Genomic DNA, 16,076 nt, shown 5'->3' with positions numbered 1-16,076 from the left:
ACTTTGCCATGCCACAATGCGAAGCGGATGGTTGATCATGGGCTGCTCTAATAACTTCTGTTCTCAATTGACTTGGGACTACCAACTTCCAGCACTGATCGTCTTTATCCAGATCGCCTCTGGAAAAGTTACGACGATGATAAAGCAAGTTGTCAACTACCTGATAGTCGGGCATGTTATTGGCAACTATTTTGTCGATCAGTTCTTTATATTCCGAAGACTGGAACGCATCGGAACTAAGATCTATTTCGGGCCATACTTCGATGTCTACATTGGCAACGTTCACATCTCCTTCGAAAGATCGAGAGATGGCATCGGGTACAACATTTTCACTTCCCTTTCGGTGTTCTATGGTCAACTGGTATCCTTGAAGTTTCATGGCCCATCTTTCTAGTCTACCTCTCAAGTCGTTATTTTTCATTAACCAACTTAAACTAGCATGATCGGTGATTACTTTAAAGGGGTGTCCTTCGATGTACGTTCTAAATCTTTCAATGGCTAAAACTACCGCTAAAAACTCTAATTCGGTTACCGAATAATTTCGCTGAGCCTTGTTAAGCTTTTTGGACATATAACTGATTGGCCGCTCGTATCCGTCTTCGTCACACTGCGCCAATAATCCTCCTACTCCATAGATGGATGCATCGCACTGAATGATGAAAGGTTTGTCGTAATTGGGACTAATTAATACTGGCGATGAGCATAATTTGTCTTTAATGGCTTGAAAAGATTTCTGTGCATCGTCGTTCCATGTTAAGGATTTTCCTTTCAATAATTCTGTGAGTGGAAAAACTATTGTCGAATACTGTGGTATGAATCTCTGATACCAACCGGTCATGCCTAAAAACCGTCGTAATTGTTTCTGCGTTGCAGGGACAGGATAGTCTGAAATGGCACGGACTTTGTCGTTGTTCGGTTGTAGAGTGCCCTCTCCTACTACATATCCTTAATATTCCACTTTAGATAAGCCGAATTGACTTTTGGCTATATTGATGGTCAACCCTGCCTTACGTAAATGGGAAGCAACTACGGTTAAGTGAGTCAGGTGTTCATCCAAAGTAGAAGATAATACCAATAGGTCGTCTAGGTAAACCATCACGTGAGACTTTAATTGATATGGTATAACCTGATCCATTAATCTCCACATTGTTTGGGGTGCATTACACAAACCAAAAGGCATGCGCTTAAACTGGTATAGCGGTCGATTTGGGACAACAAACGCGGTTTTTGGTCGAGATTTCTCTTCTAAAGCAATTTGCCAAAACGCGTCTTTTAAATCGATCTTTGAAACGCATCGAACTGCAGGAAGTCTACTCAATAAACCTTCTAAGTGTGGCATAGGATATGTGTCCTTTGCGGTAACACTATTCAATTTTCTTGAATCCAGACAAAACCTTACCTTTCCTGGTTTTACTAATAGGACAATCGGTGAAGACCATTCCGATGGAGGTGCTTCTTCTATAATGTCTAACTCTAACATTCGGTCAATTTCGCTACACAAAAGTTTCTCTTTGGCTGGCGAAATAGGATAATAACGCTGTTTAACCGGACGCGTATCCTTTGTGTCGATTACGTGCTCAACCAACTTTGTTAAACCCAATCCGTCACATTCAGATGTAGGAAATAACTCAATGACGTTCTGTAACTTGCGGTTTTCTGTGGCTGATAATGCTAGTTTGTCGCTACTCGTTTCTATCGCATGTACTTCGGGAAGATTGGATTGATAGTTTATAGAAATTCCGAATTGATTCCAAAAGTCAACTCCACATATAATGTCTAATGATATGGACGGAACAATTAAAAACTCAAAATCGTTTTGAAGGTTGTTATATACCAATGATATTACTATTGCACCTGAAATATCTTGACGTTTTCCGTCTGCTGTACAAACTCTTCCTTTTTGTTTTTGATATTGCTTTGAATCTACTATTGTTTTTGCTAATTCTCCACCTATGATGCTTTTGTTGGCACCACTATCTAATAATGCATAATAGGGTTGATCGAAAATGTGAAGCTTAACAAATGGACGATTATCTTGAGCATTTTGTGAAAGGCTCGATACTGTATACGTTGTAGACTTCTTCAAACTGTTCCAAAATTTTCGCATTCGCCTGGATGATCGTGAATTATGGTATTTAATTGAAAACAAATCAGATCTTCTTGACTCGTATTCTTTAAGTCTTATGTGATACGGCTTCCTGATTTTATGACTAACTTCTTCATCTAACAGTTCTGGTTTATTTGGATTTGAAAGTATAATTAAATTTTCGCTTGAATTTAGTTGCGGACATCCCTCTTGTGTGAATTGCGGATGTCCTGTGGATCGTTTCCCGAATGCGGATTACATTTAACACATTTTGGTCGATAGGTATCTAAAGCTCCACATCCGTAACAAAACACGCGCCGAGGTTTGAGACAATCCAAATACCTGTGCCCTGGATCATCACAATTCCAGCACTTCATGGGAGTCTTTATTGCAAACACCTTCTGGTTATCTGTCTCTAAGTCCGAAAATTCATCTTGTTGGTCCTCTAACGAGACGGCATTAACTGTACGTCTAAAGTTGTTTTGTAAATTCCCTTGCTTATACTTATTGTTGCCAAAGAATGCCTCATGTTTGTGACACTCTCGTCTCAATGCTGACAATGATGGGGTATCTACATGCAAAAGTTCATGATATAACTCTGGTCTTAGATTGTTTCGAACTTCTGCTACGATTTCTTCATCAGACAATGGTTCTCGTAAGGCATCAGTAATATCAACCATGGCATCTAAGAATTCATCGAAACTTTCGTTTCGACCCTGTTTTCGTCTACGTAAAGTATCTTTAATGTCCCTTTCTGTACGTTGATCTTTGTACCTTTCTCTTAAACGAGTGCATAGATCGAACCAGGTGGTTTCCTCATTAGATCTGTGACAGCGCCAATAAAAATTCAAAGCTGGTCCAGCAAAAAGTAAATGTCCAAATTTGTAGAGCAATACAAAATTTCCATTTAAACTTTGAGATGTTAAGCAGTTAACTCTATAAATAAAGTCTTCTACTGAGATATCACTAAGCAACCCTGTAAATTTGATATGCCAATTCGAGATAACTCCAGCAGTTTTATCCGAGAAGTCTCGAAAAGATTCCTGAACTACCGGCGAATTATTATTACGTCTGTGAAATTGATTGGATCGTGCTCCACTGTCTAAACTTATACGAGGATGGGCCAAGGGTGCAGGAAAATCCCATTCAAGTTGAGGTTCTTCTGGGTTTTCTCGTGGAATCCCGTTTAACGACAAGCTATTAAGGGTTGTACGAACTTCTTCGGACAAGGTTGCTGCCATGCTTATACGAAATGACTCCATAGAACTTGCTATCAATTGTTGAATTCTTTCTTCACTAATACCATTGGAATCGGCAGTAGCCTGAGTATTTGTTATTTCCTGACGCGATGAAGCTCCTAGACTCGTTCGGGGGTTTACATTTGCATTCGGTCTTTGGGGTGATCGGGTATTAGGTCTATTTCTAGGAATAGTTCCGGTGGTTGAGCTATTGTTTCCACCAGCTCTGGTTGTCCTAGAGTGGGGAACGTTCGCTTCTGCATTAGTCAAAGTCTGGCTTTCAACCTGATCTCGCTGACAAACACTTCGACAAATCGGACAAGTTTCATTATTATCTAACCACGACAATATGCATTGGCGATGGAATTTGTGTTTACATGCTATCTCCACATATTCTCCTTGAATATTTGTATCATTGCATATAGTGCAGCTTATTGTAGTATCTCTTTCATTGGACATTCGTGCTACCAAGTTTTCTAGACTGCGTCTGACTGCCATTATTTATGTTTATATTTTATTTTTGCTTTGTTTATCTTAAATATGTTTGGTTAGTGATTTATTTTTCATTGTTGTTGGGGTTTTACTCCGAGACAAGCTAACTTAACTATTCAGCTAAGGTATCCCACATTCTCTTACTTTGGGTCTATTGCACTATTGTGGAAACTGTCAATGAAAAGAGAGTCTTGCCAAGAATGCTCAGCAAAAATAATCTCCAATTTTAATTGATTTCCGAAATTAATATTAGGAATTACATTCAGTTGGTGACGAACCGATTTATACTCAGGACGAAAAAATTCAAGACTGATATTGTAAAGCCTGATGGAATACAAGAAATACGATATATGTATTTAATAAACGTGAGTCTTGGCCACTAGATTGGCTATTACCAAACTGTGTCATCCAAAGATCTCCTGATTTAAATTGTGAACTTTTAGCTATAATGGATTTTTGGGAACGGATGAAATTGTGAGGGAAAATATCTACATATCGTTCTTCACGTATGGTCATTCTGTACTATATACCTTGTAACCACGTTTACCACGATTACCCACGTTGGCTTCACGGTTGACTCCAACGTCGGCCCAACGTTGGGCGCCATTTTATCTGTAACGTCCTGGTTCTGATCGGGAGCACGCACTGTCTGTTGCCGGCCTAGCTCAGGGCCAGAGGGAGGGTTCTTGTGCTTCCCCAAATCAGGGTTACCAAATAAAAGAAATCGACAGTGCTTAAGGGAAGGGAATGGCCAAAGTGGTGGGGGGAGAGAGAGAGAATGAGGATCTTAGCTTGGAGAACTCAGGTGTTATAGATCTCCTCTTTACCCGCCCTACCTTGTTGCACCATTATCATTGGGCAACCCATTTTACGTTAGCTTGTCTCTGGAAACCCCACGGAAATATTTAGACGCGATTCATTATAATTTCATTACTTCATTATATTCATTAGATATTTCAGTGTTTGGTACATTATTCCTACTATAACAGATTCTAATCCTAATCCAATATCATTATTCAAAGGGATTAACCTAACCTTAACATAAAATGATTTAGTTTGATTTAAATTTTATGATTTACTTAATTTATATTGATTGGAATTTAGAAAATTAAGGAAATTACTCTATGTTGCTCTACTTCATGATTTTACTTCATCCAAAATATTCATATACATATTTAGATCTCGTTTATATGTTATTCTGACACATATTTGTAGGTTGTTGCGGCTATGCCATACTTACAGCTCGTCCCTCGAGGTCAGCAGGCCTGTCGACTTCCGATGCAGCTATGTATTTATATGTATTTTCTAAAGTTTACTTCATAATAGTGTAGATATTTATATATATATATAGATATTAAAGGATGTAGTAGGTAATTAATTTAACAAAAGCAAAAACTTTCAAAACTTATTAATTCTAGAAAATAACAATTATAATTGTTAATAATTGTTATAATTAATAATTATTAACAATTATGATTCAAAATTCTTTAATGTTTTACATTCCCTACAGTGGCAGATCAGCTATGCATCTAAAACTGTGGGAGGTTATATGGTATTTGTTTTCCTGTTAATTCTCTTGGGGAAATAACTGATGCAGCATGGTAGAAAACAGAACACAAATCCGCGAGAGCTACTTTTATAGTAGGCGAGAGGAGAGGGGGGAGTTGATTCCACGCCTCATGGAAACCTCGTGGTCCTTATGTAATGTTAGGGAACAGCGGGGGGGGTTTCATGGCGATCCGTTACTGTTCCTCCAAAACGCTCCTCAATAGCTCTAAATCCTCATCTCGGATTCCTGCGTTTCTGGCTTATATATATTTTATATATGTGCTCGGCTGAAATACCAGGCCACCATGGCTCTGCGAAATTTATGGCCATTAGAACTTCCCCAAGAATTGCAGTTTCTTTTTCTCACCTGATATTGGCCGACCCACAGGGAAAATTAAACAGCAACTCTCAATTGCACTTGAAACTCGCACTTGTTTGGTTGCAACTAGTTTCATAAATTCACTTTAATTCAAATATAAAGATTGCGGAACACGTGTAATTAGATATTTCCACGTGTTTTATTCTTAAAAAGGTGAAATCTTAGGTCAATCCGCTTGAGTCAAAGAACTATTTGAAAGTGAAACTGGGCTTATCTTTGCAACGAAAACGAACCTACTTGCACATGCCAGGGAGCTTTAACGGTTCTAAAAAAAAGGCATAGGAAAGAAGGGGACGGCAAGTGTGCACTTTTGGAGACTACTGCAATCTGCACAATGGGACACATCTGAAATTGTTTGTCTTAAAATTTGCTCGTGAAAATCACCCTCACATATTTTTTACGCAAAATTTGATACAAATCTTTTGATCCATATTTTTCGATAGCAAAAAATCGCCGAGCACGCAAAACAACTTGTATCTTTTACGCCTCTCACAACCAAACAAAAAAAGGAATTCAATTGAAAGTTGGTACAAATGTTAGGGAAGAGTTTACCAACATAACAAAATAAAAAAATCGATAATCTGAAATATGTTGCCGGAGAATTTTGAAAAGTAACCATATTTTTGTAACATACCTCGGATGGCAGCTATAGGATTTAGATGCCGATCCCGTCCGTTCCGACTTATATACTTCGAGCAAAGGAAAGAAGGGTGTGCGCAAAGTTTCAAGGCGATAGCTTAAGAACTGAGAGACTAGTTGGCGTAGAAACAGATAGACAGACGGACATGCTCATATCAACTCAGGAGGTGATCCTGATCAAGAATGTATATACTTTATTGCAGAGGTCGGCACGGCCCTATCTCGGGGGCATAGGAAATTTCTCTGCTCGAGCTCTGCCACACACACACAGTATAAATGTGTAAAACGTCATGCTCAAAGCCTACTTTCTACTATACGTTACTAACACCAATGCGGGAAAATTATATCAATGTATTGGGGTGCCGACCTCTGCTTTATAGGGTCGTAGATGTCTCCTACACTGCGTTTCACACTTTTGACCAACATTATAATACTCTCTGCAAGGGTATAATTAAACATAAAGAAATATTTACTATTAGCCGCTACAATCTTATCTTTTCACAATAATAGCGAATTTATGACGCACTATTACAAAACAATTTTACCTTTAGGCTAATTTAACATAAACAAGTCGAACTAAATGCGCACTAATTTTGCAGGATTTTTTCTGAATAAAATATTATTTTTCGTTAAATAACGAGCGATGTTTAAAAATTAAAATTAATTGTATTATTCTTTATAAACTCCAAGTTTTATGTAATACTTTTGTAATACCGCAGGCGGCGCTTGCGTCGTAAAGTCCGATTGGGACACCTTACGTAGCAAAGACCTTATAATATGTTCTGATGTTTTTGAGAAACATTTTCCTCTAATCAGAGAACAAACCAAACAAGCGAACAGAACAGAAAAAACTTTACAAATACCATAATAAAGCTTTACAATAATAAGGTCTTTTGCATTATCTTTCTCGTAGTACAAAATTTATTTCGTTTTACAGGTGGCGTTTTTGTTGTGCTGTTAGCCGGAATTTTCGTAGCTGGAATGGTGTCATTTTTAGAATTTTGGATTTATTTTCATGGTAATAAGAAATACAGGCAGGTGCTTTCTGAAATCAACCAAATTTCCCAAACTGTTGATTTAGATAACAAATGGAAATATCTTCAACCAAGGCGTAGCTTTTGGATCGAAGTTCTCGAGGAACTTCGTTTTGCATCATGGTGTATGAACAAACCTAAAAGACCGGAGCTCAATCGCATATAAAGTTAGGATTAAATTCAAGTCAAGAATATATGCTAAGTTAAGAATATGTACTTTTACATTTTAAATAAAAGACAAAAATTAAAAATATTGATTTCTTTTATTTTTTAGTTCTTCGCTATAAGTTCTTCGTTTTTTTATAAACTGAAGCTATTTGATATTTGGTGCAAAACTTTTAATGAAACTTTAAAGAAAGTAAGATGTTAAAGTAATAATTATTTTGTTACATTATTATTATTTATTACATTATTGTTTATTACATTACATTGTTACCTTATATTTTAAAATTTTTCATAATCAAAAACCATGACAATAACCATTATTTACGGTCCCTGAAAAATATCTATAATTTTAAAGATTGGTGCAATGAACAATTAATATAAGAATTGAAACGCTTAAGCTTAAAAACTTATAAACACGTCCAAAACACAAAACTTTAAAAAAAATATCGAAGAGCCTACTACGGGAATAATTCAAATCAGTTAGACAAAAACCCTTTCCCATGCCATTTTCATCGGCATCCAGACATCAATATTGACATAAAAGATTCATACGCCTTTATCGACGACAGTAGGCCTCAAACCCCTATTCCAAATTCCTAAACAAGTGCCCATTCTAGGAACATAGATGCCAGAATTAAATGATGACCAATCAAAATTATTAAACCAACGCAGATTTTTGCTGCTAGCGTCGCTTTAACCGATCAATCCTTTAGTGATACGAATATTAAAATGTTAAAATCTGTTTGTAATTAACAATCTAACTATTAATAACGTGATAACCCTCATTCTTAATAATTAAATAAATTAAATTATTAAATTAAGATCTTTATTTTAATATTTTTATTTTAACGGGAATAAAAATACGAAATATGCATACTATACAAAGGAAAAAACTTTTATTTACACACACATATAGAGCAATCCAAAAGAACTTCACGAATAATTTCAACTGCTCCATAAACTGCTCCATTGAACTTATAAAATTATATTATACTTTTGATTATAATTATGATTATATTATACCAATATATAAATTATTTATTTTGGTCTTCTGCTTTGAGTTTAATGGCTATGCCGGAATACTGAAATTAATGAGTTCTTGATTCAGCAGTTCTGCTGAAGCAAGCTCTTGGACATTCGGTCATGGCCATCGGCGGGTTAACTTAGTTAACTACCCGATCGTCTTAGCGCCAGATGGAAAGACGTAGACCCTGGTGTTATGGAGCCATTCTTTACCGTGTGAATCTCTTCATCGCATTGCGCTGTTACGTTATTCTTCAGCCTGAGCATGGTGCCATGATGCGACACGGGAAAAAAAAGTAATGTCATTGCAAGCCGACTTAGTTTTAGGAAATTTATTGTTAAAAATAAAAATTTTAACGGAAATTTTTCCATCCACACACTTTCAAAGTTTGCTCCATTTCAATCATCCTATTTCGAGTTAGTAACATTTTAAAAACGTGTCCCGTATCGATTTGGGATTTTTTATGTGACCTCAGAAGTTGATTGACAGTTGTGGAAATTTTATTGATTCGGTGCTGGTCTTTGTTATTGATTACTTGTCCATTGATTGCATTTACTAGTTCAAATTCATTAAATTTAATTTTATTAAATTTTCAGCCCCCAACGTTATTGCCACAACCTTAAACGCTGCCCCTGAGAAGTCTAAGCTCCAGGCTATTCTATGATGGATGCTCCATAAGTCGAGCAGGTCGCGCAGATGAACGTCATTAACGCTCAAGAGTTTTTGCATGGGCGATTGTTGGAATATGTTGGACATTCCATCAATCTCTTCTACTACGCGCCTATATTCTGAGACATGCGCTAAGTGTTTTAAAAATTCCTCCCATACCAAAATTCGAGCATCAACGATGGGAATGTATTTAGGTTTGGAGTAGTCCGTGGTGCGTGCCAATGTTAAAGTCAAAAAGATATACTTTAATGCTTGCTCAAAATGGGTTAGCCCATCACCAAAATAAAACAAGAAAGGAAAGCTAACTTCGGGCGGAGCCGAAGTTGATATTCACTTGCAGTTAAAATCGAATATAGTTGGCCGATCCTTATGAGAATATCAAAATAAAACCAATTAATTACAATAAAATATCTAAAAAAAAGTCCCAAGTCTTCAAAAATACCAAATACCGAAAATTTCCGATCGTTCAGTTATATGGCAGCTATAAGATATAGTTGACCAATCGTTATGAAATTTGGTAGGTCGGATTAACTGGCAAAAAATAGAATCTGAACTAAGTTCCAGCTTTCTATCTTCAAAAATAGTCGCCCGATCATTACGAAATTTTTCATGTCGTATTATTTTACCAAAAATAGCTCTCATGTAAAATTTGATTAATTTCTAACTCTAAAAACACCGAAGTTGACCCTTTCCGATCAATCAGTTATATAGAAGCTATAGGATATAGTCGGCCGATCCCGGTCGTTCCGAATTGTATACTGTGGGCAAAGTTTCAAGTTGATAGCTTTAAAACCGAGAGACTAGTTTGCGTAGAAACAGACAGACGGAGCCCCAAATAATAAGGTTGTACTCCAATGAATCCCGTTTAGAAACTGATTTTATTCTGTACAATTCTCTTATAAGTAGGATACATGAAAATCTTAAACCTATTTAAAATTACTTATCAACGCACTGCACGCTGACATGCTATGCGACCCTCAAGTGCGACAAGTGCACCACATATGTCTGTACTTGTTTTGGGCTGCAGGGGATCGGTTTTAATCCATGCTGTTTGTCTCATATTTCCATGGTTCCGATCCCTTGAAACTCTATCTTTGTAATTTATGCCTACAATCGAGTTGAGGACCCCCACCAGAATGCGTCAAGGTATTTGCCTGTCAAGACGCGCGATCGGTGGTGACATACAAGCGAATGATAGAATCGCTTGGAGAGATCTACCCCGGGGCAAAGCTGGTAGCGGTTGACTGGGACAGAGTATAGGTCACAGAAAAGCCAGCTGACTCTAAAAATGTCGGAATGTCAGAAGAAATGTCGGATGAGTATGAGGACATCGTGGTAGGGTACAGCTCAGGGGAGAGCGACTTGGCAAGGGCACTTAGAGACGTCGATATGGAGGAGGACTCTCTGCTGAGCTCCGAGACGGAGGCAGAGATTGCTGTGGTGGAGAATCTCACGAATGTCTCTGACAATATTGCAGATAAGTCTCCACCACAGTAAGGCAGCGTCAGCTGCCCTCCTCGCCGAGAGGCGACCTCTTTTTACTACCTAATATCTACCTAATAAAATGAAAACTAATAGCCGTATAGTGAAGAGCCCAATGGGACCTTTAAGGGTGTTCTCGGCGTATATCGGCCCCGACCAGGTTGGGAAGCCAACGCCCATCATCATCAGTGGGAAAGCATTGATACAAACAAGAAGGGTGAGTCAATTTTCGATTTTATCTTTCGCTCAAGTATTCTGGTGGGTAATAAAGGAACAGAACGCACCTTCATAGTCAAGAAAACAAGGGAAGTACTTGACTCTCTGCTCTGACTCCCTAGCAGACACGATTGTTAGATGGGGAATCCTAGAGAAGCACTCCTTCTCGGACCATCGATACATAGAACTAGTGGTCAATTTCGAGACCTGCACTCCACTAACAGTACGCAATCGAACTGGAAGCGAACTTTGAGGTATAAAAGAAAAAAATAGAAAGATCTTTGGGGAAAACTCCAACAAGGGACATTAATAGAAGGGAAGACCTGGATGCCATGGTGTGCACTCTAACGGCAGCATGCGCCAGGGCATTCAATAAGGCCTGCTCCAAAGGCAGATCGGGAAGTAGCAAGTTAAAGAAACCACCATGGTGGTCGCAAAATTTGCGCTCTTTAAGACCAAGGCCCGTAAAGCCTTTAATTTTGCTTGTAAGTCAAACACAGAGGAAGCCTGGGAGGCGTACAAAGCGGACTTTAAGCAGTACAATAAAAAATTGCGTAGGGCAAAAAGGAATGTCTGGACCAAGTTCTGCACGAACATTCAACAGATTTCGGAGGCCTCCCGACTCAGGAAGGTCCTCACAACAATAGCACCTAATGTAGGATACATTAAAACCTCGGATGGTAGCTGGACCACGGTTAGTAAAGAAACCCTAGGGTCTCTCACAAACGCACATTTCCCAGGGTGTTCTCAGGAAGCCCTTCTAATCCCCAGGCCCAGATGGTATTTTCCAGGCACAATCCAATCTGAGATCATGGGTTAGGAAAGCTTTCACAGGAATATTCAGCATAGGTTGCGCGCGAAGGTTGCATTCGCACCCAAAGCACTGCACCTCAGAACTGTAAGCTGTTCGACCTTCCTCCTCAAGACAATGGTGAGACTAATCCACCTCCACATTATTCTTACCATTACCGTACAAGAAGGGCCGATTCACGTAAACGGCACTCCATGGGATTACTACGTTCGTCAAAAAGTCACTTAAAAGGTGCGTTCAACAACATCCTGCCATGTTTGATAATCAATGCGCTGACAAGACTAGGGTTAGACGATCAACCCAAACGCCTTATAAAGCACATCTTGGTAAACAGGACGTTTGAAGTGACATAAGGAGGGTATATTCAACGATAACTTAGAAGTTTAGAAGTCCAACTGCGGAACGTGGCGGTTTTTACGCGGTCTTTCAGAATTTGGAAATGGCTTGTGCATCAATAAGAGCATCAGCTAGCATTCCTGTATTCATCATAAAGCTTAGAGGCCCAGACGACCGAGGGGCGCTCGAGAAACGATTTGTTAGTACAAATTAAGCTAATTGAAATTTGTTAAGCTAAGAGGAGTTAGTAAGGAAATTTAAAATTCTATGTTTTAAATTAGAGGGACAGGAAAGAGATGTAATAGAGTAGAGACCATTGTAGTTCGAACATAATACCCTAAAAGGGTCATTCAGTGCATATGTCTAACTACAACGGCTAAGGAACAGAGGACTAAAGTTTCGAGTCCTTCTATTAGGAATGTTGAAATTGAAGCGTGTTAGTAAATGCTGGCTATCTACATCCCCGTTAATCAGGTTATGCAGAAAAACTACACCGAGCATTGTCCTACGATTTGTTAAGCTAGGTAAGTTTATTAGCAAGTTAATGTCTGCTACTGTAGGATGGAAGCTGAAGATTTGCATCCCAGTAAAGACCTCTAAGTGCAAATATTAAAAAGTTCTTTTGTACGGATTCTATGCGGTCCTTATGTACTCCATATTGGGGACTCCAGACACATGAACCGTACTCTAGTATAGGACGGACCAAGGAATTAAATAATGTTTTGGTTATATAGGGGTCATTAAATTCTTTTGATCACCTTTTGATAAAACCAAGGACTCCTTTAGCCTTATTAACCATTAAGGAAATATGGTCGGCAAATTTAAGCTTGATGTCTAATAGGATGCCGAGATCATTAACCTGGGTTAATTTTTCTAAGGCAATCCCATTAATAGAATAAGTAGCTTGCAGAGGGCAAGAACGATAAAAAGACATATGTTTGCATTTTGATCCATTAAGTATTAGATCATTAGCTAAACACCAATTTTGAAAGTTATCAAGGTCAGACTGCAGTCTGCATTGGGCAGAGATGGATTTGTACTGAAGACAAAGCTTTACATCATCTGCATACATAAGAACTAGAGAGTTCGTTAAAGCAGGAGGCAAGTCGTTTATAAAAATCGTAAATAATAACGGGCCAAGATGACTTCCTTGAGGGACGCCAGATGTAGCACGGACCAGACGGGACTGTATGTTTTTAAATAAGACTCTTTGTGTCCCTCCATCTAGGTAGCTGGAGATCCACGTTAAGAGGTCTTTAGGAAAACCCAGCATATTCAGTTTACTCAACAAGAGTGAGTGATTAACTGAATCAAATGCTTTGCTGAAGTCTGTGTAAATTACATCGGTTTGATATCCCTTACAAAAGCCGTCTATGACAAAGGATGTCAACTCCAATAAGTTTGTGGTGGTGGAGCGATGCTTAATAAAGCCATGCTGACAAGGAGTGATAATCGAAGAGCAAAGGTGTTGCAAATGAGGGGTAATTAATTTTTCAAATAACTTTGGAATTGCCGACAACTTAGAGATGCCTCTGTAGTTGGCAGCCTCGGACTTTTTCCCTTTTTTATTTAGGGGAATTATGAATGATTCCTTCCACTTAAGGGGAAATATCGAGGTTTCCAAAGATAAGTTGAAAAGTCTTAGAAGAGGTTTGCACATAGCCCTGGCGCAGTATTTTAGCACAAAGCCTGGTACTCCGTCGGGGCCTGGCGAATAAATGGGTTTTACCCTTAAAAGACCAGATAATATGTTGTTCTCAGAAAAAAACGGACAAAAAATAAGATTTGCTGCTTGAATGTTATATGCGTAAGGCTGATCAGTCAATTTAGGAGGAGAATAAGTTGTTTGAAAAAATTCTGCGAATAGATCGGCGATGGCCTAATCCGAAGTCGCATAGGAGTTTTCAAACGTAAGCAGGGGTGAAAAAGATACGTGTTTACGCTTAGTGTTTACAAAATTATAAAACTGCTTTGGATCCTGAGTAAATTGAATCCGGCAGCGGTCAATATAATTCCTATAACATTCAGCGTTATGCACGGTAAAATTCGACCGAGCTAGTAGGTATCTTGAGAAATCAACACTACTGCAGGTTTTTTTATATTTAAGTAAAAGCTTATTTTTTTTATTTTTTATGTTAGTGAGGCACCTTGTATACCAAGGAGGATTTTTTGAAGCCAACGGATGTTTCCAAAGCACACATGAGTCAAAAAATGTATTTAGAGTAAAATAAAATTTTTCTAAAGTGACGTTAAGATCAGTGCACGCCAGAATATCAGACCAGTCAAATGTATGGATAAGGCTATTAAGTTTCTGAAAATCAGCTTTACGGAAACAGCGAATCTTATTTACCATGCTCGGAGACATCTGATCGATACCAGGAGTGGTTTCGATTGAGACCTCCAGCGTGGGGTGATATGGATCCTCTGGGGTTGAAAGGGGAAAAGCTCTGGAGAGAGCGGTACCACCAGGATCAGATACAAAACATAAGTCTAAGAGCCGACCTAGCGAATTTCTAACATGATTGATCTGACCTAGGGACATGTCAAACATGCCCGCGGTGAAGTCATGGTAAGTTATAAGTGACAAAGATGGTGAGTTATCGACGTTGGACCACTTTAATTCTGGGATATTAAAGTCGCCCACCGCTACGAGTTGGTCACGATCCATCATAAGATTAGAGACGTATCGAATAGCGGACAAATGCTGCCAATATGTGGGCTGTTCAGACATAGGAGGTATATATGAACATGTAATGTATAAAGCTTTCACGGACATAGTGATATTAACGCAAATAAATTCTATGTCACCAAACTCTTGGGATTTCGCCTCTTCAGAAGCAAAAGTAGAGTCTACCGAAATGAGGAGTCCACCTCCTCTTCGCTGAGATCGATCCCGTCTAAAAGTGGTGTACTTACTTGGAAAAACTTCGGAGCTAAAGATCTCCGGATTTAACCAAGTTTCTATTATATGGGATGCAAAGAAAGAACTATCAGAATATAGCTTGGGGAGTTTGCTACGTAGCCCCCTAGTATTCTGATAGGTAAGAGTTAGTGAGGAAACTAGTTTTTTGGGTTAGTGTCCAAAGAAGAGGTGGAGGGTTGGTCAGTGGTTCCGATATTGGGAAGTCTCACTCCCACTGGTTTATTAACTTTTTTTTTTCACAGAACTAAGCTGATGTTCTTGGACGAAAAGATTCTCTGGCCAAAAACTGGGAGAACAAATCGTCTTGAACATCAGCGCGGGCACACGAATCTTGAAAGAAGACGTGCGCCTTGTATAATTATATTTAAATTTTTGTATGTCCTCCACCTTTATATCGGCTTTAGTTTTGGCTTTGATATAAGCCGAGATATCAATCTCTGAAGTATCAGGGGCAAGCCGAGAAACAAATATATGTTTCGATGGAGGAATCACCTGTAAGGGTTTTGGTGTCGCAGGTACAAGAACTGCAGCATCAGTCGGTGCCGGTGGTCCGGACTGTGGAATACCCTTTTAGGTGACCCTAATGGGGGTTTCGTTCCCTAGGACCTGTGGACCACTAAATTGAGTGTCAAGCGCACAGAGCTGGTCATTGATTTTACGAAAACCAGTGATCAGCTCTTCAAATCCATTTTTGGTCTGTCTCATGAACGACCTCATTTCGCCTTGCACAGCACGACAATTTTCACAACAATAATGTATCCCAGACCTACGGGAAATGGCATCCGAAACTGATGCAGTGAAACCGGCACACTTGGCGTGCACGACGTTTTCACATAACCAGCAATGGATACTAGGCTGGGATGTGGAAATTGTCTTGTTGCAAGACTTAATGGCACAGACCAGTTTAAATTCCATTTCATATATTTATTTGTTTTTTTTTATTTAATAAAACAAAAATTAATATTTAAAAAGTTAAAAAACACAATACCTTGAACCACTGTGCCAAACAAGAAGCCAAAGCTGGAGCTTTGAAA

General features: G+C 38.7%; 1 protein-coding gene across 3 annotated transcripts in view; it reads left to right on the top strand.

The window, feature by feature from the left end:
* Ekar (Eye-enriched kainate receptor) overlaps window positions 1–7,600 on the top strand; it is a 648,003-nt gene extending 640,403 nt beyond the window's left edge. For 2 of the 3 annotated variants that reach the window (XM_070282460.1, XM_070282459.1), the window contains exon 14: window positions 7,320–7,600. In XM_070282460.1, the coding sequence (XP_070138561.1) occupies window positions 7,320–7,582 (263 nt within the window). In that variant the 3' untranslated portion in view covers window positions 7,583–7,600. The remainder of the gene's footprint in view (window positions 1–7,319) is intronic. The other variant, XM_070282458.1, reaches the window with a different exon arrangement.
* The last annotated feature ends 8,476 nt before the right edge of the window (window positions 7,601–16,076 follow it).

This window comes from Drosophila bipectinata, chromosome 4 (assembly GCF_030179905.1).
Source record: "Drosophila bipectinata strain 14024-0381.07 chromosome 4, DbipHiC1v2, whole genome shotgun sequence".
Lineage (NCBI taxonomy): Eukaryota > Metazoa > Arthropoda > Insecta > Diptera > Drosophilidae > Drosophila > Drosophila bipectinata.
The sequence above is the reverse complement of the archived record's forward strand: the minus strand, read 5'-3'. Positions and strand labels throughout refer to the sequence as shown.